Consider the following 26,422-nt stretch of genomic DNA (forward strand, 5'->3'; position numbering starts at 1 on the left):
ACTAAAGAGCCTCTTGATGAAAGTGAAAGAGGAGAGTGAAAAGTTGGCTTAAAGCTCAACATTCAGAAAACTAAGATCATGACATCTGGTCCCATCACTTCATAGCAAATAGATGGGGAAACAGTGGCAGACTTTATTTTAGGGGGCTCCAAAATCACTGCAGATGGTGACTGCAGCCATGAAATTAAAAGACGCTTACTCCTTGGAAGCAAAGCTATGGCCAACCTAGACAGTATATTAAAAAGCAGAGATATTACTTTGCCAATAAAGGTCTATCTAGTCAAGGCTATGGTCTTTCCAATAATCATGTATGGATGTGAGAGTTGGACTATAAAGAAAGCTGAGCACTGAAGAACTGATGTTTTTGAACTGTGGTGTTGGAGAAGACTCTTGAGAGTCTCAGGGACTGTAAGGAGATAGAACCAGTCCATCCTAACGGAAATCAGTCCTGAATATTCATTGGAAGGACTGAAGTTGAAGCTGAAACTCCAATACTTTGGCCACCTGATATGAAGAGCTGACTCATTTGAAAAGACCCTGATGCTGGGAAAGACTGAAGGTGGGAGGAGAAGGGGACGACAGAGGATAAAATGGTTGGATGGCATCACTGACTCAATGGACATGAGTTTGAGTAAACTCTGGGAGTTGGTGATGGACAGGGAGGCCTGGCGTGCTGCAGTCCATGGGGTCGCAAGAGTCAGAAACGAGAACTGAAAAACATGATAGAGCAAACAGTATAAATTGTAAACACACAGCTCCAGTTTTTACAAAGTGCATCTCATTCCAACACAATCAACACCCAGATCAAGATACAACACAACCACAACACCCTGAAAGCCTCCCTCATGCTCCCAGTAACAGGGGAAAGGACAGCTATCTGAGAGAAAAGCAGCAGGATCCCAGCACCCTCACTCATTACATAAAGATAAATTTCAAGTGGTGCAAAAATTAATCATACATGATAAAAACTTTGACGTATTAGACGGAAGTAAAGACATAGTTTATAATTCAAGAATGGGCAAAGAAAAACTCTGAACCCATGAATGGAAAGACTGATCAGTTTGACAACTTAAAAAGTAAACCTAAAGAGTTCCACATTAAAATGTATCATAAACAAAGTCAAAATACAATTTTCAAACTAGGGAAAAAAACAGAACACTTATGACAAAGGACCTTTAAAAACTGAGTATTTACAAGTTACTATAACCTGCACATTAGTGTCTCCTGAAAATCACGCTAAATCTTAGTGCCCACTGTGACAGCATTAGGAGGCGGGGCCTTTGGGGGTGATTAGGTGTGAGGGGAGAGCGCCCACGAATGGTGTCACACCTTATGAAAGAGGCTCCGGAGATTCCCCAGCCCCTTCATCATGTGTGGACTCAGGGAGAAGCTGGCAGTTTGCAACCCAGAAGAGGATCTTCACGAGACACCAAATCTGCCAGTGCCATGAATTTGGACTTCCCAGCCTCTAGAACTTTGAGAAATAAATCTGTTGTTCATAAACTACTCAATCTGTGGATTTTGCTATAGCAGCCTGAACTAAGACAAAAATCAATAAGAGAAGGTGAATCAATTAGAAATCAATATTTCTAATAAACAAATAGAAAAAAAAAGGAACTACTTATAAACACATGAAAAGATATTCAATTCCATTCATAGAAAGAGATAAATTTTTAAAACTATACAGAGACTATATAAAGGGCTCTCAGAATTCATAATAACAATATTTTCCAAAGAAGACAAACAAATGACTTAGAAGCACATAAAATAATGTTCAACAGCATTAGGCAACAGGAAAATGCAAATCAAAACCACAATGAAGTAACATTTCACACCCAGTAGGATGGCTATAAATCAAAAGTAGAGAGAATAGCCAGTGTTAAAGAGGATGTGGAAAAATTAGAACCCTTGTGCATTGCTGGTGAGTATGTAAAATGGTGCAGCTGCTTTGGAAAACAGTCTGATAAATCCTCAAAGAATTAAATACAAGAGCTACTATATGACCCATCAACCCCACTTCTAGGTATATACCCAAGATTAATGGAAAGATATTTCTACACACAAACTTGTACACAAACGTTAAGAGCAGCATTATTTGTAATAGTCGAAAGGTAGAAATAGCCCAAGTGTCCACTAACTGAAAAATGAACATACAAAATGTGGTATATCCACACAGTAGAGTATTATTCAACCATAAAATAGAATAAAGTGCTGAAACATGCTATAATGGGGATGGACCTTGAAAACATGAAACGAAGTGAAACATACCAATAACAAAAGATCACATATTATGTGACTCTGTTCATATGAAATGTGCCTATGATGGGGCTGGTGGCTGGAGGAGTGAGAGAGTGATAGCTTAAACATATGGAGTTTCTTTTCTGGGTGATAAAAATGTTCTTGAGTGACTGTGGTGGTGGTTTCACATATCTACAAATATACTAAAAACTACTAAGTTATACACTTTAAATGGGTGAATTATATGATGTGAACTGTATCTCAGTAAAACTTAAAAAAGCTATGAAGAAACATCATTTTTCTCATATCTGCTTAGCAAATATTTAAAATACTTAAAACATATTGCTTAGTGAAGGAGGCTACTATGTGTTGGCAACATTCTATTTCATGGTTTGGGTGGCAAAGGTGAACTTATCTTCTCATAGTTACTGACATACTTCACTGTATGCAAGTTATACCTCAATAACAAAGTCCATAAAAATACACATACACACACCGTGTTGGTGATGGAGTGGATAAAAAGGCACTCTTCTTCTTTGTTACTGGGGATATAATTGATAAAAGTCTTTTAGGTACATAAAATTGGTAAGTTTATAAACAATAAAAGATACATGCTTTGATCCTAAAAGTATACAGTACTCACATGTACAAAAACTTTCACTGCAACCTTGTTTGTTATAGGAAAGGTAATGAGAAAGCTAAATGTCCATCAACTAAGTCCTGGGTAAATAATGGTATAATCATACCGGGGATACTATATAGCTGTTAATAATAATGAGGCAGATTTACACATATTAAAATGAATCTACCCCCAAGTTACAGAATCACATGAAAAAAGCAAGCAAGGTACCTGTATATATGATATGCTACTTCTATGTGGGGAGAATATAAACCTAAGGTGGGGGCAGTCAGGGTAACTATTTACACACACACACACACACACACACATATATACCACATCTCTGGAAGGACAAAGAAGAAACTAGTAATCACAGCTGAACTAGGAAACATTAACTTTGTGCCTTAAAAAAGTTGATATTATTATCAATTCCCATAAATCAACTCTTTCAATGTAAAAGCTATGGTATTTCAACACAGGTGAATATCACGGAGCTTCTAAAGGAGAAAATTCTGAAATGCTTGCTATAAATTCTAAAACACTTCCTAATTCCCATTTCGAAAGTTCCCAAGCCACAGCCATTAAATAGCAGTAGTAATAATAAACAATGACTTACATCAACACCTCCAAACAAGTCAAAAATATAAGTATTTGGATAAGTGGTTTCTTGGGTAAGTTTCCTCTCTTCAGTAACAAATGCCATAGCCTCCATGGAGAGAAGAGGAGAAATTTCCTAGCGAAAAAGGATACCAAGAGACACTGAGTTTTACTATCCAACACAAACCAGACACCAAAATAACAGTTTGCATTTTAGTCACAACTTGAATTCCCATGAGGCCAAAAACAGCCTCCACAATGAACAACAACAAAAAAAGAGCCAACTTACAGAAAAGCTGATATGATAAAAGTTGTTGTAATCATAGTAGAAGTTAACTTATTAAATACTTATATGTACCAGGCATGGTTCTTCATAAGTTACCTCTTTTAATCCTCACAAGTCTATGATGTAACAGTAATGTACTGGCCCAATTTTACAGATAAGGAAACTAAGACACAAAGAAGTTGTCAATGTCAAACAGGGTAATGTGACAGAGTCAGGACTTAAACCTAGGATGTCTGGCTCCTGAGTCTGTGCTTACGAAAGAAAGCATACCTTTATTGTGGGTCAAACAGGAGAAAGAATAGGAAGAATACAGGGTCCTACTCATCATGCTCTCTTCCTAGGAACCTCAAGGGAAGACGGAACCCACTGGACTACAGCAGTCGTTCTCACACAGTGGTGAGCATCCAATCACCTGAAGGACATGTTAGAACCCAGGCTGCTGGGTCCCACCTGCAGTTTCTGATTTAATAGGTCTGGGCTGAGGCCTGAGAATGTGCATTTATCCTAAGTACCCAAGTGATGTTGATGTTGGTCCAAGTACCACTCATCAAGAGAAAGCAGAACTCTCTCTTACAGATAACCTATTACATGACAAGCACCGGATTTGTATACTTAAGTCCATTTAATCCTTAAAATAATTCAATGAAGTGAGTCTAGTTTGACCCATTTTACAGGTTAAAAAACAAAAATCACAAAGTTGTACAAGGTCACATAATTAGTGGGAGAACTACTGCCTCTGGGTTTCATTTCTCTCATTTATAAAACTAGAATGTAATTCTGTGGGCAACACTGTACAATGGAAGCTGGTTTCAGGAGTAGGACAAATCTGGGCTCATCATAATGATAACCACATGACGGTGGGTGGATTATGCTGAGTCTATTTTCTCAACTGAGAAAGGAAATGGAGAAGACATCTGGATTTTCCTGCTCAGTATCTCCTTTTCTCTTCTTCAGGTAACAGCCCTACTTCTGTGGAAGACTACGAGGCCACACACAGATGTCAAGACAAGAAATAGACTGCCTAACTCTATTTGGCCCCTGAATTCACATCTGTGCTTTCTGAAGATGTGAGACAATAAATAATCTTTTTCGCTAATCTGAGTGGGTTACTGTTACATGCAATCAAAGTATTTTGGACTAATCTACTAATACCACCCATCTCACAGAGTTATTATAAAAATTAAATATGCCTGGTACATAGTAAATTTCACGTATTTGTTGAATGCATAAAGAAATGATGATCACATAGCAAGCACTCACAAATATGAATTTCCCTCTTTCATCTACCTCATATCTCAGAGATTTTGCAGGAATCAAATGAAATAATGTATAATTCTTCACAAAATGTTTTCAAGCAAGTGTAAGACATTGTAATTATTTTTATCCTAAATCAAACTGTGAGAAGATCAAGAACACAAACGTCTTTTTATAAATTTTTACTTGGGAATGATTTTCAATTTACAGAAAAAGCTGTGTAGACAAAACATCTCTTCTGAAAGGTAAAGATTAAACTTATCTGGCCCTATTAATATTTATAAATGATTTATGTGAAATAATAAACAGAACTTCACATATGAAAAACATATTTTATTATGATCAAATATAACTTGAATAGATTTTAGCTACATTAGAGCTAGTAATCTAAATTCAAAGTTGGACCTGCTTTCCCAGTATGAAGTTTGACCTACTACATCAGAAATTCTACTGGCAGGGCCCACCATTAACAAGGCTTCCAGGTGACTCTGATACACACTCCAGATTGAGAACTGACTGCCCTGGATGTCTCTGCACTCTTTCCAAGTCTCTTCACCTTCAGATGTCGGTCATACTTATCAACAACCACAAGGCCACTTCCTTGAAGTCTCACCAAAACGGGACCTTTTAAATCCCATTGAAAAAGAATATATCCCAATCCCAGGGCAAGGCCTCCTTACTTAGGCAAGTACTAGGACAAAACAAGTGAGAATAAAACCCAGAAGTATATACACCGGGAACTTAATGGTGATTATCTCTGGGTGGTGGGATTATAGGTGATTTTTATTTTCTTCTTTGCACTTTTTCTGAACTTCCCAAATTTTCTACAGCTTACTCAATAAATACAGGCTATTTTAAAAAGCAGACGGAAGAAGAGGAATAACCCAGATGTCTAGTATCACCTGGAGGCCCTGAATGCAGCCCCTCCAACGCCCCTAACAGTTACCTTGAGGATGTTTTGGCATTCAATGAAGTCACTGTGGAGGTGGCTGGTTGCATACAGCTTAAGGAGCAGCTGCGGAATTCCACTCCATTTGGACTGTTTGTCCCTTTCCGTCAAAAAAGTTTCAGTGAACTGTAAGTCCAAAGGAAAAAAAAAAAAAGAGGAAACTATTACTGGTGAGGAAAGAACTACTAGAACATTCAGCAAAGGAGAGCAGCTGGCTCCCAAACCCACCCAGGACAAGTCAGTCAAAGGTCTTTCTAGAAACCTTCAGAAGTTCCCCGACAGCCTGTAAGGCCCAAGTCCAGCTCCTCGTTTATGATACACCCCCTTCCTATTCTATCACCGACGTTCCTCTCTTAACTTCTTCTTTGCCCAATGCACACTCCAGGCTCCAAATGTATGTGTTTTCTCTCTATGCTTTGCATGTGTTTATTCCCCCATACATGGCTCTGTATAGACATACAGGTATGCCACCTGTATGGGGAGAAAATAAACCTAAGGTGGGAGCAAGAGGGATAATTATTCACACACACACATATACAGGTTTGAACTACTGCATGGGTCCACTTACATGAGAAATTTTTTCAATAGTAAACATTACAGTACTACACAATCCATGGCTGGTTGAATCCACAGATACAGGGAAACTGTGGGTATGGAGGGCTGACTCTTAAGTTATACAATAATTTCGACTGTGAAGGGGCCCCTATGCCCCTGTGCTGTTCAAGGGTGGACTCTATGCCACAGAACATTTCTGGGCGTCTTTCCTACCTGGAAAGCTCCTCCTCCTCCCTGTCTCTTCTACCTAGAAAGTTCCTTCCCCTTCAAAATGCAAGCCAAAAAGACAGAAACTTTCCTTGATAGGACTTCCTCTCTCTCCTTTCTAAGAGGGTCTGGGACCTTATCTAACATTTATCATACGGTATCATAATTACTGGTTCATTTGTCCTAACCACCGCCTGCCGCTATAGAGCAGGTGCCAGGCTGTGTTTATTGTGCACGCCTTCTCTCTCTCAAAGAACGCCAGACACGGAGCAGGGGCTCAGGAAGTGTCTGAAGGCATGAGCAATAGCCTAGTCTAATGACAGGTTCATTAATCACGGCAATGTCTATTCTGGGGATATGGCATTATCAGTGCCAGAAGTGAATTATTTTCATGTAGACTTGTCCCTCAATTAGATCAAAAGCTCCCTGCAGCTTACAAAGGACATGCAGGTCTTCAGTAACTGCTTGGCCTATCCTGATACACATCAGTACTCTGATCTTGGACAAGTCCCATCACTCTTCCTGAGCTTGTTTTCTTAGATTGTGAAAATAAAATAATTCAAGGGTCATGAAAGATAATGAATGTTTCTGAGTATTTGTATTAGGGTGAACCATAGGAAATTACCATTTCTGTAGGTCTAAATGATTATCAGAAATGTTATATTCTTCAAGCAAACTCAAATTAAGGCAAACCCCGAAACAATGGGGAAAAAAAACATCTTTCCCTTCCTTGAAAGGAAAAAGACAGAAAACAACAATGGCTTCATGGGACTAGGCAAAAGCAGTGCCTTTAAGTTTATAGCTATAAACATTTATATTAAAAAGGAGAGCAATCTCAGATTATCTTATCTTCCATCATGAGAAACTAGGGGAAAAATGGAGTAAACCCAACCCAAAGCAAGCATGAGGAAATTAAAAAGATCCTTGCAAAAATAAGTGATATAGAGAAAAAGAAAAATAACAGGAAAAAAATCAACAAAATCAAATTTGGTTCTTCGAAAAGACCAACAATATTGAAAATAGTTACACTGACTAACTTACATTGACTCAAATTACTATATATTCAGGAATGAAAGAGGAAACAACTACCAATTTTAAGGAGATAAAAAGGTTTACATGGAAATACTAGGAGCAACTATATGCCAACAAACTACATAAATTAGATGAAACGTACAAATTCTCAGAAGGACACAAATAACAGAAACTAACTTAAGAAGAAACAGAAAATCTGATATACCTAAAACAATTAAAGAGATCAAATTAGTGATTTAATACAAAAGGAAGAAAAAGAGGGAGGGATGAAGGAAGGAAACGACCCATAAAGAAAAGCCCAAGTGCAGATGCTTCACTAGTAAATTCTACTGAACATTTAAACAGAAATTGGCAAATTCTTCACAAACTCTTCCACAAAACAGAAGAAGGAACGCTTCGCAACTCATTCTATGAGGCTAGTATTACCCTGATACCAAAACCAAAGACATTAAAAGAATACCTAGAAATAAACTTAATCAAGGAGGTGAAAGACCTATACTCTGAAAACTATAAAACAATGATGAAGAAAATTAAGGATGATAATAGAAATGGAAAGATATCCTGTGTCCTTGGATTAGAAAACTAGTTAAAGCAATCTACAGATTTAATGCAATCCCTATCAAAATAGCCATGGCATTTTTCACAGAACTAGAACAAATTCCTAAAATGTATATGGAACCACAAAAGATCCAGAACTGCCACAACCATCCTGGAAAATAAAAAGAAGAACAAAGCTTGTGGTATCACGCTCCCTGATTCAGACTATACTACAAAACTACAGGAACCAAAACTGCACAGTCCTGGCACATGGATGCAGACACACAGATCAACGGAACGAAACAGAAAGCCCAGAAATAAACCCACCACTTATGGTCAGTTAATTTACAACAAAACCAACAAGAACATACAACAGTGAAAAGACAGCCTCTTTAATAAGCAGTGTCGGGAAAACTGTACAGCTATATGTAAAACAATGAAATGCGTAACAACATTGCAAATCAACTATACTTCAATAAAATAAATTTTTAAAAAAATAAATCTGAACATTTTTTCACACAATATAAAAAATAAATTCAAAATAGGTTGAAGACCTAAATGTAAGACCAGAAACCATAACTCTTAGAAGAGAACAGAGGCAGAACACTCTCTGACATAAATCATTGCAGTATGTTTTTTGTATCTGTCTCCTCAGGCAAAAGAAACAAAAACAAATAAATGGGACCTGATTAAACCTAAAAGCCTTTGCACAGCAAAGGAAGCCGTCAACAAAATGAAAAGGCAGAACCTACTGAATGACAGAAAATACCTGCAAATGATATAAATAAGGGATTAATATCTAAAACATAAACAGCTCACACAACTCAAATCAAAACTACAAAAAAACTAATTAGCACAAATTAGCATAACATTATAAATCAACTATACTTCAACAGAAAAAATAGAGGAAAAAAAATATAAACAACCCAATTTAAAAATAGGCATAAGACCCAAACGGACATTTTTTTCAAAGGAGACCAACACACACACTTAGAGCTAATAAGTGAGTTTGGCAAGGTTTCAGGATACAAAATGAATATACAAAAATCACCTGAATTTCTATGCATCTGCAATGAACAATCCAAAAGGGAAAATAAGAAAGCAATCCCATTTGTAACAGCATCAAAAAGAATACTTATGAATAAATGTAACAAAATATAAGATCTATACAATAAAACACAAAACATCGTCGAAAGAAATTAAAGAAGTAAAGAATGCCTAAATAAATGGAAAGCCATTCATGCTCAGAGATTGGAAGACTTAACGTTTCTAATATGACAATGTTCTCCATATTGATGAGATGGTTGGATGGCATAACTGACTCCATGGACCTGAGTCTGAATAAACTCCGGGAGTTGGTGATGGACAGGGAGGCCTGTTGTGCTGCAGTCTATGAGGTCCCAAGGAGTTGGCCACAACTGAGTGACTGAACTGAATCGATCAGAATTCCAGATGGCTTCACTGCAGAAACTGACACTACATTTAACAGCTACTCTCTAGACATTCTTTGCAAGTATACAGAACATTTACAAAATGCACAGCTGCTGGGCCATGGAACAAATTTCAACACGTATCTAAACGAATCAAAACACAAACTATGTTCTCTGACTGCAGTGCAATCACCGTAAAATCTGTAACAGAAAGATAAATAGAAAACCCTGATGTTCATAAATTAAAAAGTATACCTGTTAAAAATGCATAAGTCAAAGAAGAAATCCAAGGAGAAATTTGAAAGTATTCTGAAATAAATGACAATGAAAATACTACAGATCAAAATTTGTGGGGTCCAACTAAAGCTATGACTAGTGGCCAGGATAAACTTGAAACCAAAACCTGGTGAAAGGAAAATTATAGGCCATTCTCATTCATAAACACAGAAGGAAAAAAAGCCTAATAAGAAAATTAGGACTCAAATTTAGCAATCTATAAAAAGGATGAAGTTTTGAATCAGCAATTCAGATTTGGTTTAATATTTGAAAAGTTTACTCAGTGTAATTCATCATCTTAATAACACAAAGGAAAACAATTATATTAACATCTCAATGCAGAAATAGCATTTTGATAGAATTCAACACAGAAATTCAGAAAAGAAATGAACTAATGAGAGTATCTACAGAAAATATTCAACAAACATCGTACTTAATGGTTAAGTGTTTAAGGCTCTCCCTCTTAAATCAGTAACATGCCACTTCAATTCACTGTAAAGGAGCATCCCAAACAGCAGTTAGGTAAGAAAAAAAGTTGTAAGATAGGAAGGGATAAAATAAAAGCTTCATTTGCAGATATATTTGCAGATGACTGTACACATACACAATCCAAAATAATCTAAAGTATTAAAATACAGGAGCAGTATAAACGCTGCAGCAATACAAAAACCAATCCTGTTTTTATATTACAGCTACAGCTAGAAAACGTGGCTTTTAAAATGCTATTTACAATACCACCAAATCATATCAAATGCCAAGGAATGAATCTAACAAAGACCACTACATAGAAAACTGTAAAATATCATCAAGAGAGATTAAGGAAGATTAAATCAGAGAAAAAGAGATGTAAGGGAAGGAGAGAATGAGTGTACGGTATTGAATAGACTGAAAGCAATCCCAATCAAAATCCTGTTGTAAAAATGTACACACTCATTCAAAAATGTATATGGAAATGGCAAAGGACCAAGAAGAGCCAAGGAATTCTTGAAGAAAAGCAGGAGAAGCTACTCTTCTGATTCAATATTCTATAATCAAAATCAACACATAAAATTATAGAAAATAAGACAATGTGATATTAGCATAAGGGTAAATGGACAAATCAGAGCAACAGAACAGACATGAAACAGACGTGAAAACAAACACTCCAGAGCACTGGAGGGACAAAAAAGACTCTCCAATAAATAACTGGTCAACTTGATCTCTCTATGGAAAAGCTCACACCACACCCCAAAATAAATTCCTAGAACATGTATTTCAATGGCAAAGGCAAAACAGTAAAGCTTCTAGAAGACAAGCAGAGTATCTTCATGACCTTAGAGTAGGTAAAGATTTACTAAACAGAATACAAAAACCATAAGGGAAAACAGTGGTATTAAAATTAAGCACTTCTGTTTACCAAAAGATCTTTTGAGAGACTAAAAAGCCAAGCCACCAAATAAGAGACAATATCTGCCAAATATAACTACAAAGGGCTCATATCCAGCAAATAAAAAGAACTTTATTTTAAATGAAAAACCCCACCAGAAAAATATGTAAAAGATTTAGACAGGTAATCCACAAGACAGAAAGTCCAAATGGCCAATAAACTCCTGAAAAGATGCTTAACTTCACTAGTCATGAGGGAAACACAAACTCAAATCACAAGACGCCACTTCTCACACACTAGAATGACTAAAATTAAAAAGACTGGCAACACCACAGGTCAGTCAGAACATGGAACAGGAGCTCACATATACTGCTGGTGGGACTGTAAATTAGTACAACCATTTGGGAAACTGTTTAGCTGCTAATGCTAAACCTATGTACATCCTATAACCTAGCAATTCTAGGTTTAAGTATACACCCCAAAGAAATTGCACAGATATGCTTAAAGAGAGAAGTACAAGAATGTTCACATAAACATTATTCAAAACCACCTAAAACTGTAAAGATCCCAAATACTCATCAAAATTACAACGAATTAACTGGGTTAAATACTATATAGCAATGAAAATGAATGAACTACTGGAGAAGGGAATGGCAAACCACTTCAGTATTCTTGCCTTGAGAACCCCATGAACAGTATGAAAAGGCAAAATGATAGAAGAGTGAAAGAGGAACTCCCCAGGTCTGTAGATGCCCAGTGTGCTACTGGAGGTCAGTGGAGAAATAACTCCAGAGATGGCATCACCGACTTGATGGACATGAGTTTGGGGGAACTCCGGGAGTTGGTGATGGACAGGGAGGCCTGGCGTGCTGCGATTCACGGGGTTGCAAAGAGTCAGACACGACTAAGCGACTGAACTGAACTGAACTGTGGTTTAATACTATACAGCAATGACAATGAATGAACTATAGCTTTACCTGTCATCACAGATGAATCTCACAATGTGGGCTGAAAGAAGGCAGAAGGCAGACGTAGTACATACTGTTTGATTCTATGTATGTACGTATGCATGCGTGTGCTCAGGCGTGTCCAACTCTTGGCGACCCCATGGACTATAGCCTACCAGGCTCCTCTGTCCATGGGATTTTCCAGGCAAGAATACTGGAGTGGGTTGTCATTTCCTCCACCAGGGAATCTTCCCAGCCCAGGGATGGAACCCGCGTTTCCTGGACTGGCAGGCAGAGTCTCTACCACTGTGTCACCTGGGAAGCCCTGATGCTATTTGTATAAAGTATAAAAACTAGTATGACTAAATGCAAAGTTAGAAGTTAGACTAGCAATTTCATTTGAGGGGAAGAAGAGTAGAGAGAGAGGTTAGTAAGGAGTACAGAGGTGATGCATTATTTGCTACACAGTAGATAATTTTGAGCTGTTTCATTTACCTTTGTGCATTTTAACACACAAAGTTTTGTAAATGCCTAAAATAAAATAATCTTATGTACTGATTATGGAAGGATCTCTAGAATACATTTGTAAGTGAAAAAAGCTAGAAGCACACAGTATGTATACACACTACACAATAGTATGTATAGTACAGTATCACCTGTATAAGGAAGACTATAGCGACATATTTACTTTCCTAAGCTTAGATAGAGGGATCCACCAGAAATCAATAACCAGAGTTGCATCTGGGAGTAGAACTGGAGGGAGATAGCAGAGGTGGCAGCAGGCCATTTTTAAGGCAGACTGACTTTCCTCCCTTTTGTACATGTGTATATGTTATTCAAAACAAATGTTACCTCCGGCAGGGAGGGACTGACATGAAAGGGGCATTAAATATATTAATAACTTCTCAAATTTGGCCATGGGTACATGTTTACTGTGGCAACACACTGGTATTACTTATTACAGCTTTTTAAAGGTCAAATATTTAACAATAAACTTAAAAAAAAAGCCAACTATACACACAATGGCACACTGTGGATGTCCAATAAATGTTAGTTACGTTCCCCACCCTAATCCCAAATATCTAAACTTATCTCCCACTGATCTCCCACAGGAGCACTTCACTTTCTCTTCTGTCTTCTAATGGCCAGTTATAGGGACTTTCTCAATGGTGTTCCTGAGAAATATCTATGCTACTGTTAAAAGTCTACTCATTCTTCAGAACCAACTCACATCTCACTTATTCTATGAAGTTCTCCAAAGCAACCATAGCTCAAACTTCAAAGGAGAGAAAATGTCTTTTAAAAATAGGAAGATCCTAAGAGAACACTCAGTGAAATCATTTTGCAGAGGGGTTAGTCAGGTGATAGACATGACTTCATTATAGTTGTTACATGTTTTAATGTACATCTACCAAAGTGTACCCACAATGAATGAGAAAACTTTCATCAATGCATATTATAGCTAAAATTACAGAAGACAAGCTCTTAGGAGGTAAGGAGTGGGAATATAGGTCATGCACAAAGGATGGGGAATGAGAACAGAACCTTTCAACAGTTACACCAAATGCTTAAAGATAATGGAATAATATGCCATTAAAACTTTACGGGAAAATAACTTCTAACTTAGAATTATATACCCAGCTAAACTAAATACTTAAGTATAAGAAAAAAAAGACATTTTCAGACATACAAACTTAAAAGAAAGTTACTTCCCATGTTTGCTTTCTTAGGTGGCTACTAGAGAATGTACTCCAAGAAAAAGGAACACAGAATTCAGAAAACAGAGATCCAAAACATGAGAAAAAGAAATAAAATGTCCTGAATTTGGTGAAGAGAAACCCCCAAAATTCAGCTATACAGCTATTCTAGCAAGTAATTAGTCCAAGCTGAAGCAGGCCAGAGGGTTCCAAGAAGAATTTCTTTTTAAAAGAAAAAAGTAGGAGTTTTAGAATTTGGTAGTAAATTGTAATAAAAAGTAAAGCAAATTTTATAAGGATGATTACAGTGAAAGAAACCAGACTCGAAAGTCTACATATGGAATGATTCCATTTCTGTGACAGTCAGTAAAACAGCATAATAGGATAGACAACAGATGAGCAGTTGCCAAGGGATGGTGGTGGGGAAGGGTAGACTACTACAGGGGAACTTTCTGAATCTTAACTACAGTGGTGGTCACACAACTATGTGTGTTTGTCGAAACTTACAGAACTATACACTGAAAGGGTGAATTCTACTATACCTAGGTCTCAATTTAAAAAGTAGGGGAAGAAAGGGCAGCTTTTAACTAAGAAAAACACATTATACAGAATATAATTGTTGCATACTATATGGCTCTGCTGTAAACAATTATATCTTATCACTATCATCATAAAGAAAATACCAACGGCCAAAACTGACATAACCACATTAGGAGAATCACAGAGACCAAACGTGTGGCACAGGTTGCTGTGAATTAAACCCTAATCCTCTACAAGAGGAAGAGAATAGATAACCTTTAAAACTGTACAGTCAAGTATTAGCCTTATGTCATTTAGAATACTGGCTTTCCTGTTTCGTGGACTCTTCACCTGCAAAAGAAAACATAGTGTGGACAGTGACTGCCTGGGGAGAGTGGAACTTGGGGTGAAGAGTGGGGGCACTGCTGTTATTTTTTACAAGGTTCGTGATACCCAGAGATTCTCCAAATCACATTCAAAATATTCAACTTCACATGGAATTTCTTTTACTACTACCAGTTTGTCTTACAAGGCATTAACTCTCACTTAAAAATAATCATCTGGATTTTGTTTTCCTTGTGAACATCTGAGTAGTATGATGAAAAGAGCCACCATCCAGGCATCTTCAAAGCTGAATTTTTGGCAGGTGTTGTATGGGTTTTTTCTCTTGGAGTACTTGTGGTTTGACAGTTTATAGGAGTGATAATCTCTTACATCATGCTGCCTAAGCTGTCAACCTATTTAGCAAATGTGACACTTCCAGACATTTACAGTTTTTGTTGACTTATTTTTGTCTTTAGTGCTTTTCTTTTTAAATAATTAAATGCTGAACTCCATAAACATAAAATGTATATTTTATTTGTTTAGTTCTAAGTGTAAGATATCAAATGCCTCGAAATAAATTAAGTGCAAGTAAATAGCCTTCTTCAAGATTAATGAAGATTAAATACCTTTAATTAATGAAGATAAAAGACACTGTTATATTATTCTGGTAATATTAACCAATGAATGCTTGCATCCACTTTAATGGGATCTGTTATGTTTCAATATAATTAAAAGTGAATTTTATGGTTTGTGAATATAAAAAGCTGTTTAAATATTATCCATATTTTTAAAAGAATTTATCCTACTGGGGGGTTTTCAATATCAAATTATTCTTGACAGGCAAAGACGACAGTATTTGATTTGAACCTCTAGGTTTCAAATGTTAATGCTTAGAACAAGGCTGAAAGAGGCAGTACCAATTGAAAATTTAAAAACAAAAAAAGAGGGGGTCAATCTAAAAAGATACATATGAGGTAAATAACACTCAGGTAGAATTTAGATATACCAATAATTACGAAGGAAGTGATGACTGGAATTTGGGAAACAAACAGGATGCCATAACCCAGACTATCATTAGATTTCCAAACTGAAGTGGTATCTCTAGGTGTGGTGGGTCATGACCTGTTGAGTCGCCTTGCCTAGTCTACCCCTTTCCCGCAATTCCCACTGACCATGGAGGGTCCTGTGCACCCCAGGGAAGGAAACTGGATTTGATACCAACTGCCATGGGATGCCACTGGAGGGTTTTAGGCAAGGGATTATAAGACCTGACTTGTTTTAGGGATCAAATGTGCTGATAAATCTGGACAGGCTCTGTAAACACTAAAGCATCATACCAGCGTATTTTATTACCCTGACAGAGGGCAAACTGAAAGGCGGAGATGAGAATAAGGCACACTAAAATCCCAGTAGGACAGGCCCACTTTAAATCATTCAGCCCAGAGTCTTCTCCCAGGCTCCTCTCAAGCTCCATTTGGGACTTGAGGAAGATCAGATTTGGTGGGCTGTATCTGCCATATTAAGTTTTTGAGGTGCCCATTAGATGTCTGTGTGGAGATGCTGAGAAAGTATTTGGATATATCCAACTGGAGCTAAAGGGGGGAACCAGGATGGAAATACAGATTTAGGATCTATCAGAATATAGTTTTGCTAAAAACAATACTTGCTAATCTTTATAGCATGCCTACTATATTTTAGACACTATTTTAAGTGCTTTACATGTATAAATGCTCTTGGTCCTTACCACAGCCTTACCAAGCTAGAACCCATGATTATCTCTATTTTATAAATGAAGAAACTGAGGCAAAAAGAGATTAAACTACTTGTTCAAAGACACACAGCAAGTATGCACCAGAGCTGGGATTCAAATCTAAGTAATCTGACTCCAGAACTCTTTAAAGCCACGGGACTGTGTGGGATATACAAAGAGACAGCACTGAGAAAGACAAAGCCCTCAGATACAGTATTTCAAGTCAAACAATTTCCTGAGTCCTGAGGATCAAATGACTGGTGCTGTTTCAGGCTCTGCAGACACATAAAAAAATAAAACACAGTCTTTCAAGAGGCCCAGTCTCAGATCTATGAGCTGATGACAACGATTTACTGAGCACCTACTATATGCCCTATACTGGGCAAGCTTTTTAGATACATTATTCTACTTACTTCTCCCCCAACAGCACTAAGATGTTACCACTGCCATTTTAGAAAGAATGAAACTGAGGTTAAGAGAGGTATATAATATAACCTACCCATAAATGACAGAACTAGGGTTCAATACAGGTCCATCTTACTTCAAAATCTGGTTTTTCCCAAGGAGTTCCTGTTACATGCTACAACACGGATAAACCTTGAAGACATTGTACTAAGTTAAATAAGCCAGGCACAAAAAGACAAACAATGCATGATTCCACTTATATGAGGTATTTAAAATAATCAAATTCATGGAAACAGAAAGTAGTAGAACGGTGGTTACCAGGGGCTGTGAGAAGGGGAAAAGAGTAGTTTAATGGCTCAAGTTTCAGATTTACAAGATGAAAAAATTCCGGAGATCTGCTTCACAACAATGTGACTACTTACTGACTGCACACTTAAAAATGAATGAGTTGGTAAACTTTACATTATGTGTTTAAAACGCAAAGAAGAAAATTTTAACCTGGTCTTTCCAAGTATTCCACAGGCCATAAGAGAATATACTCACTGTGTCATGGAAATACCTGTGAGGAAATCATTCACTCTGCAATGTGGGGGGAGGAAAAAGAGTGAAACAAGGACGAGATCAAAGAAAGCTACTAAGAAGGGACACATTTGAAAGATGAAGATCCCCACTTGATCCTCACTATAGTTTTGGAAAGGAACCTCAGGCTCAACTTCTGATATAGCTCCCACACCTGTCTGTATACAACTTGATTACCATACTAATGGTGGTAATTAATGCGGCAATCAATTATTACCACAGACTATAAATGGGGCTCAAGAACATTCCAGCACCTTCTATCCGATGAGTTCCTCCAGTCTCCTTCCACTCCAAGTCATCCAGCATTGGGTACAAATATGTGTAAAGAACTTAATTTTCTTTCATTCATTGAGTTAAAGAACTTTGGTGGTTCTCTATTGCTCTCAGAACACAGAAGATTATCAAGAAGAGTGCTTGGGAGCAAACTGCCTAATCTTTCTGAGCCTAAGTTTCTTCATCAGTGTTAAGAGATGAGTCCTGACACTTGATTCAAAAGACTTGAGAATGAAATAAAGACACTGTATAACTTGCACAATGCTTGATCCAAAGTATGTACTCAATAAAGGTGAGTTGAGTTCCCTTTCTGCCCATTCCTACCTACTCAGGTCAGTAAGAGTCTTTGGGTTAAAGGACAGAGCAAGTATTTCCAGGATCTTCAGGCAGATAGAGAAGAATGCAAAGGGAAAAAAGTTGCTCATCTATGGTTATCTTATGGCAAGGAAAATACTGCTCACCCAGAACTGCTTTTTCATCTGTAACCCTATACAAACACACACACACACACACACACATATGTGTGTATATATATATATGTCCTTTTAACCATATAATATTAAAATGGCTCAAAACTAAGTTACTATGAAAAATCTCACTCTCATTCTCTCCCTCATCTACCCAATTCCCACTCCACCAATCACTTTGTTAGTTTCCTGTACATACTTAAAAGTTTCTTTATGCAAAAGCTGTCCTTAAGTTAAGCTAATGTTTTACAGGGGTGTTTACAAGGTAACTTCTGGGAACAAGGTGAGGGGGAAGGGGAGGAGCAAGCAACCTTGGTCTTACTCATCCTGATTTACTCTAAAGCAGTGTCCTTCACTCATTAAAAAAAAAAAACAAAACCAAAACTAATCATATAATAGGCACGTAGAGTAAGCTAGATAACAAGTACTGCATTAATATTAACTGATTACTCTTCAGCTTTTTACTATGCACCAGAAACGCATTTAACGCTTTACACAATTGTCTTCGATCCTCACAACACCTTAACAGGTTGGTTACTAATTATCATCTTCATTTTATAAATGAGGAAACTGAGGCACAGAAAGGTAAACTTGGCCAACCAAGAGACAGCAGGGTTCTGAATCCAGGCCTGACTCCGGAACCCTAGCTGTTAACCATGACGCTTTACACACGCAACACAGATACAGTCCCTGCACCCGTTGGAGCTCAGCCGAATGTAAGATACAGGCGAGAAAAAGAGAAGACAACAAAGAAATATGTAATTAGAGACTAAGAAAGTAATGTGAACCAAATGAATTCTGGGCTGTAACTGAATAACAATGGGGACCTACTTTAGAAGCGGGGGAGGGGTTATGTCAAGGAAAGGCCTCCGAGAGAATGACATTTATGATGACTTGGGAACCGTTTGGTGGCTGCAATGATGACCCACCGCCCAGTTCAACGCGGAGAAACTCGCGGCCCGTAGAGGCTAAAGCAAACTCGCCCAGGGTCCCCCAGACGTGCAGACGTGGCGCAAGGAAGGGAGGATCCACGAGCTGGGCCCAGGACTCGTACACGCCATCAGTGCCCGATGCAGCCCAGCCCGGCTCGGTCCCTAACCCGGAGCCTCTAGCCCGCCGCTGCCCACTGCCCCGCCGCGGCTGACAGAGTCGGGACAGCCTTCAGAGAGGCCCAGCGACCGGCCAAGAGGGGTCAGGCCCGTACTGCGGCGGCCTGGAAAGGCCTCTTCCCCGGCCCCCCGCCAGCTCCCGCCCGGTCCACCCCGCCCCGCCCCTCCGGGCCGGCTTCATACCTGCACGGCCCGGGCCAGGCCCCGGCCGGTCAGCTGGCCCTGCCGCAGCTGCAGCAGAATGTTACCCGGCCGCGGCCGGCCGCCCCATCCGCCCCAAGCCGCCACCGTTGCCGCCGCCCGTCGCCCTCGGCCGGCCCCAGACCCAGCAGCCGCCGGCGCCGCCGCCATGTCTCCTCGTCCTACAAACAGGAAGCAAGCGGCCCCGGGGCCGCGGAGATTTCTACGGGGCGGCAGAGGGGTCGCCGCAGCGCCCCCAGTGGGCCGACGGCGGAGGCGCAGGCCGCGTGGCAGGGGCTGTGCGTGCCGCGGGGGCTGCTGGGAAGTGTAGTCTTGCTCCCAAGCGGGCAGATGAGAGAGAGGCGTTTCTTGCGCCACTTGTCCTTCTGGCCCCTCGGTCCAGCATTTCACTGAGGTCCCTCCAGGTCGAAGACAAGTCCCTGCGTGCGCAGTCTCCCATTTCTTGCCAATTTGGGGAGGTTAGAGTCAAATGACTAGGAAAAGATCTTGGGTTCCAGACCAGGAATCAGGCCGCCTGTTCTGATTCCCACCTGCTTCTTTCTGCTGAGACTCGCCACGGACCTCCCCGAGCCTCATTTTCCCGAGTTCATTCAATCGGTAGTTACTGGGAGCCTATTCAGCCAATACATAGTTCCTTGGAGCCAGCTCTGCGCCCAGCACCGAGCGGTCCCTGGAAAAGCAGTGGTGAGCAGAGAAGATAACTAGGTCCCTGTTTTGGAATGCGAGTTACAGGGGAAGACAGCACATCCCTACTCAGACGCACAGTAGGGTAAGTTGTGTAACTTGGTAGGTTGCTGTGAAGTTAAATGAAATAAGGGAAGGGAAAATGGTTGGTAAATTGTGACATCATATTCACTGTCAGAGGAAACCTGACCTGATTTCTCCCCACCAGTATGTTCTTACTCTACTCTGAGCCCAAATAATCATGCTTTGGGCAAACTTCTGTGGTAGGATCGTGGCGTCTCCTTGTCTTTTTTCGTTCTGGGAGGGGGTCTTGTATTAATAACATAAATGAAAGAGGAATGCTGGGTGTGGTGCAATAAGGAATGGTGGAGATTGTAACTCATAACTTATTGCCCAAACCAGAACATTTTTGAGAATGAAAGAGTGCTATTAATTACAACAGGACAGTAGGCATATAAAGAGGCTGTTTCTGGTAACCTGGGATTGTGGTCATCATCCTCATTCCCATCTGCAGAGAGTGGGCTCTACTCGCCTCCAGCAGGTTGTTGCTAAATTGTCTGGTTTTTTCCAGAAAGGCCAAAAGTCTGAATTTTTATGTGAAATTACCCAATTTTGAAAACCCCATGGGCCAAATAAAACCCTATTTGTGACCCCTGAAACAAGGAGGTCAAGATCAGATTCAGGTATGCATGGAAATTTAACATGTGGTAAGGGAGACATTTCAAATCAATGGGGAAAGAAAAAAAAAAAGTTAGGTGTTGAACTTTATACCAAAAGCTAAAATGAATCTCAGACATACTAAAAGCTGTATGTAACAAAATCAAAGTACAGTTTTAAAGCTGGATTGTGCTAATGGTTATACAACCATAAGTTGGCTACAAATCATTAGACTCAAAGTGGGTGAGTTTTATTGTATGTAAATTATCTCATAAACTTATGAAATGTAAATTATATATGTTAAAAATCAAAGTATGAAAACAGTAGAAGTGAATCTATGGGACTACTTTTATGATTTGGGGGTATGAAAGTTCTTCTCAATCATACAGCCCAGAAGTCATGAAGAGGAAAAGATTGACAAGTTTGACCGTAACAATATTAAAGCCTTCTGTATAAGACACTGTAGTGTTAGTCGCTCATTTGTGTCCAACTCTTTTCGACCCTTTGGACTGTAGCCTGCCAGGCTCCTCTGTCCATGGGATTCTCCAGGCAAACATACTGGAGTGGGTTGCCATTTCCTTCTCCAGGGGATCTTCCCACCCTGGGGACTGAACTCAGGTCTCCCGCATTGCAGGCAGATTCTTTACTGTCTGAGCCACCAGGGAAGCCCCATAAGACAGCAGGCTGCTGCTGATAAGTTGCTTCAGTCGTGTCCAACTCTGTGCGACCCCATAGATGGCAGCCCACCAGGCTCCGCCATCCCTGGGATTCTCCAAGCAAGAATGCTGGAGTGGGTTGCCATTTTCTTCTCCAGTGTATGAAAGTGAAAGGTGAAAGTGAAGTCACTAGGTCGTGTCCAACTCTTCGCGACCCCATGGACTGCAGCCTACCAGGCTCCTCCGTCCATGGGATTCTCCAGGCAAGAGTACTGGAGAGGGTTGCCATTGCCTTCTCCGTAAGACAGCATAAACAACCATAAAAGGCAAGGAATATTCTGGGAAACAGTCAGTATCCAGAATGTGTGAGGAACTTACAGTGTGCTCTCAGCCAAAACTTCTCATCCTCAGGAAGTTTTCTTAATGGCTTGCTTTCTCATGTACTCCAGGTTTCTATTCAAGGAGAGACCTTCCCTACCATCCATATAAAAACAGCCCTCGCACTCCTTACTTACGCTCTCCATCTTATTACCTGCTTTGTTTGACCTAACATGGTTTTTCACTTTCTGCACCTCCCCCTGCCTAGAGGATAATCCGGGTCTTTGCTCATTGCTGCATTTATATCCCCAGCACATAGAACTTGACACATAGTAGGTGATCAAATATGTTTATTGGCTCAGTAAATTAATGAACAGATGCGTTTTTCAGTTCCGTTCCGTCGCTCAGTCATGTCCGACTCTTTGCGATCCCCTGAACCACAGCACACCAGGCCTCAGGCCTCCCTGTCCATCACAAACTCCCAGAGTCCACCCAAACCCATGTCCATTGAGTCGGTGATGCCATCCAACCATCTTATCCTCTGTCATTCCCTTCTCCTCCTGCCTTCAATCTTTCCCAGCATCAGGGTCTTTTCCAATGAGTCAGCTCTTCACATCAGGTGGCCAAAGTATTGGAGCTTCAGCTTCAACATTAGTCCTTCCAGTGAAAACCCAGGACTGATCTCCTTTAGGATGAACTGGTTGGGTCTCCTTGCAGTCCAAGGGACTCTCAAGAGTCTTCTCCAACATCACAGTTCAAAAGCATCAATTCTTCAGCACTCAGCTTTCTTTATAGTCCAACTCTCACATCCATACATGACCACAGGAAAAACCATAGCCTTAACTAGATGGACCTTTGTTGGCAAAGTAATGTCTCTGTTTTTCAATATGCTATCTAGGTTGGTCATAACTTTCCTTCCAAGCAGTAAGTGTCTTTTAATTTCATGGCTGCAATCACCATCTGCAGTGATTTTGGAGCCCAGAAAAATAAAGTCAGCCACTTTTTCCACTGTTTCCCCATCTATTTGCCATGAAGTGATGGGACCGGATGCCATGATCTTAGTTTTCTGAATGTTGAGCTTTAAGCCAACTTTTTCACTCTCCTCTTTCAATTTTATCAAGGGCTTTTTAGTTCCTCTTCACTTTCTGCCATAAGGGTGGTGTCATCTGCATATCTGAGGTTATTGATATTTCTCCCAGCAATCTTGATTCCAGCTTGTGCTTCCTCTAGCCCAGCGTTTCTCATGATGTACTCTGCATATAAGTTAAATAAGCAGGGTGACAATATACAGCCTTGACGCACTCCTTTTCCTATTTGGAACCAGTCTGTTGTTCCATGCCCAGTTCTAACTGTTGCTTTCTGACTTATTGGCTCAGTAAATTAATGAACAGATGCGTTAACACCTACAAAAATCAAGGAAAACCAAACAACCCAATAGGTATGGTGGACTAGACTGTCTCATCTTTGTCACAACTGGGAGACAGGATCCTGACAGGTCTTACAGTTCAAATGGCCCTTCAGGTTTCCCTTGGCATTCATCATGCTGAAGGCAAGTCTTCCCATCTCAGCTGTGACCCAACCACAAATGTCACTGTCCGTTCCTAAATTTGTACGTTCCTCAGCCCAGCCTGGCCCAGGCATTCCCCAAATCTGTCTATTCACTGAGTCAAAAATGATCACTTCAAGTTCAGTCCCAAGGTCACTACCAACTAGGAAATAAGGAGATAGGTTTTCAGAAAGTGAAAGTGAAGTGACTCAGTCGTGTCCAACTCTTTGAGAACCCCATGAACTGTAGCCTACCAGGCTCCTTAGTCCATGGAAATTTTCCAGGGAAGAGTACTGGAGTGTGCTGTTATTTCCTCCTCCAGGGGAATCTTCCCAGCCCAGGGATTGAATCCCCAGGTTTCCAGAAGCCTCTGGGTAAAGGCACTCCCACTTCATCTCTTTTCTGCCGGCCTTTTCCATAGAAACCAGATGAGTGTCTTTCACCACCAGAGGGCGTAGGACCCCTCCCAAAAGAGCCCAGTTGATGTCAATTGGGATCACGGTTAGAAAAACTGAAGCTTCTTAATAGGCTAATTTCCACACCCCACATTAGTCCCAAATGGTTTAACCAAACATGCTGATACTACTCAGAGACTATCACTTCTTGTAAATGAGTTACTCAACTGGGCAGATGGATTTTCTGGGGCAATTTTTAAAATTTTTCAACATAGAAAAGTCATTTTAATCAAAGCAACTGGCAGTTATATTCAGACCATAGAAACAGCTGTTCACATATCGTCCTTTGCTGTTATTTCCAACGATTATATTTTACACATTACATTTCTAATGTACAACTTTTCAAGGATTTGTTTCAAAAATGTTTGTTGGGTACGGTTTCACTTGCCAGGCGCTCGGGATACAGTGCTAAATAAAAGAAACAAAATCTCTGCCCTCATGGAGCTTATATGCTTATGTAAGACCCACCCTTTTCTTTTTCGGCGGGGAGGAGGTGGGAATTTACCATTGGCCAAGCAGTTTATTTGCAACGTTTTATTTTCCCTCCAGTTTTTGGGGGGAAATTTTCAAATCTTCAGAAAAGTTGAAAGAATAATACTATGAATACTCAGATATTCTTGCTTAAACTCATCAATTGTTTACATTATTATTATTTTTCTCTATCTGTATATATATATATACATACATATACACATCAAATTTGTTCCCAAACCATTTGAAAGTAAATTACAGATATCATGATACTATACCTCAATACTTTAGCATATTATTTCCCAAGAATATGGATCTGCTTCTAATAACTATGACACCATCACATCACCATCACATTAAAGAAATTTAATGTTATATAATATCACCTTCGATTCAATTGTCTGCAATTGCCCCCAAGATGTCCTATAGGGTCTTCCCCCCACCCCACCCCCCCAACAGGATTCAATCAAGGATCATGCCTTGTTTTTGAATATCATATCTCTTTAGTGTCTTTTAATGTCTAAGAGTCCTCTCATCTATTCTGTCTTCATGACACTGACAGTTTTTAAGGGTCTGGGCCAATTTTGCTGAATGCCCTACTATCTGGATTTCTTGATTAGATTAGAGTTCAGATTTTCTAGCAAGAATACTATATAGTTGAGGGTATCTTTCCCACTGGTTCACATCAGGATGAAATAATATAAATTTATCCCATTATTAATGATGCCAAGGTTGATCTCTTGGCCTAAGTGGTATTTGCCAAGTGTCTTATTGGAAAGGTACATTTTTTCCTTTTGTAATTAATAAGTAATATGTGGCCTCAAGACTGAAGCTATCTTGTTCCCCCCACCAACTTCTTGTTTTAATTGCTAAGTCATGTCTGACTCTTTTGAGACCCCGTGGATTATAGCCTGCCAGGCTCCTCTGTCTATGGGATTTCCCAGGCAAGAATACTGGAGTGGGTTGCCATTTTCTTCCCCAGGGGATCTTTGCAACCTAGAGATCGAACCTACATCTCCTGCATTGGCAGGTGGATTCTTTACCACTGAGCCACCTGGGAAGCCCAACCTTTTCCCTAGAATGATAGTAATTAACCTTTCCTCTGTTGTCAAAGGGGCTTCCCTTGTGGCTCAGCTGGTAAAGAATCTGCCTGCAATGCGGGAGACCTGGGTTCCATCCCTGCCTGGGTTGGGAAGATAAGGAAATGGCAACCCACTCCATTATTCTTGCTTGGAGAGTTCCATGGACAGGGAAGCCTGGTGGGCTGCAGTCCATGGGGGTTGCAAAGAGTCAGACACAACTGAGCAAGTAACACACACATACACACACACCCCTGATTCCCATCATTCTTCCAAAGAGTCTGACACAACTGAGTAACACACTCCACCCTGATTCCCACCATTCTTCCACATCCCCTTCATGTTCCAGGCAGACTCGGATCCTTAGAGACCTCCTGGGTGAGAAGACCTAACTCCTGCAAATCTCACATTTTCTTTAAGACTAAGTTCCTACTCTTTGCAGAACTCTGGAAGCATTTCTGGTCAGACTCTCACAACCTAACCCTTGCTCACCAACATTTTTAGTTTTGTTCTATACTTAGTTCTCGTGGTTTCTTTCAACTTCCTGGTAGACTGCATCTGACAGAAGGATAAAGTAACAAGATTACTTCCCCTCCTCCTAACATACATATAGTTCAAAAGACATTCAAAACCTTATTTCCTGCAATTGTATAATTATCCCTTTTTGAAACTCCTTTTTGGAAAGAATAAAAAAAAAAAAAAAAAAAGAGGTCTCTTGAAAAGAAAGAAAAAAATCTAAGTAAAAGCCACTGCCTCTGAGTCTTTCCCGTAATTCTTGGGAACTTCTTGACAGGCGACAAATTTGACTTCTCTGGTGAATTCGAGTCTCAAAAACAGGCCAAAATCCTTGAGTGAAACGATGAATAGTGGATGATTAATACCACTTTTTTATTCTTAAAAAATTTTTTTTCAATTTGGAATAATTTTAGATTTACTAAA

General features: G+C 39.6%; 1 protein-coding gene across 3 annotated transcripts in view; it reads right to left on the bottom strand.

The window, feature by feature from the left end:
- Positions 1 to 19,782, bottom strand: part of TRPC4AP (transient receptor potential cation channel subfamily C member 4 associated protein) — a 70,458-nt gene extending 50,676 nt beyond the window's left edge. For all 3 annotated transcript variants that reach the window (XM_052651398.1, XM_052651397.1, XM_052651396.1), the window contains exons 1-3: positions 19,600 to 19,782; positions 5,941 to 6,069; positions 3,474 to 3,590 (exon numbers count right to left, since the gene is read on the bottom strand). In XM_052651398.1, the coding sequence (XP_052507358.1) occupies positions 3,474 to 3,590; positions 5,941 to 6,069; positions 19,600 to 19,767 (414 nt within the window). In that variant the 5' untranslated portion in view covers positions 19,768 to 19,782. The remainder of the gene's footprint in view (positions 1 to 3,473; positions 3,591 to 5,940; positions 6,070 to 19,599) is intronic.
- Positions 19,783 to 26,422: the final 6,640 nt, after the last annotated feature.

This window comes from Budorcas taxicolor, chromosome 13 (assembly GCF_023091745.1).
Source record: "Budorcas taxicolor isolate Tak-1 chromosome 13, Takin1.1, whole genome shotgun sequence".
NCBI lineage: Eukaryota > Metazoa > Chordata > Mammalia > Artiodactyla > Bovidae > Budorcas > Budorcas taxicolor.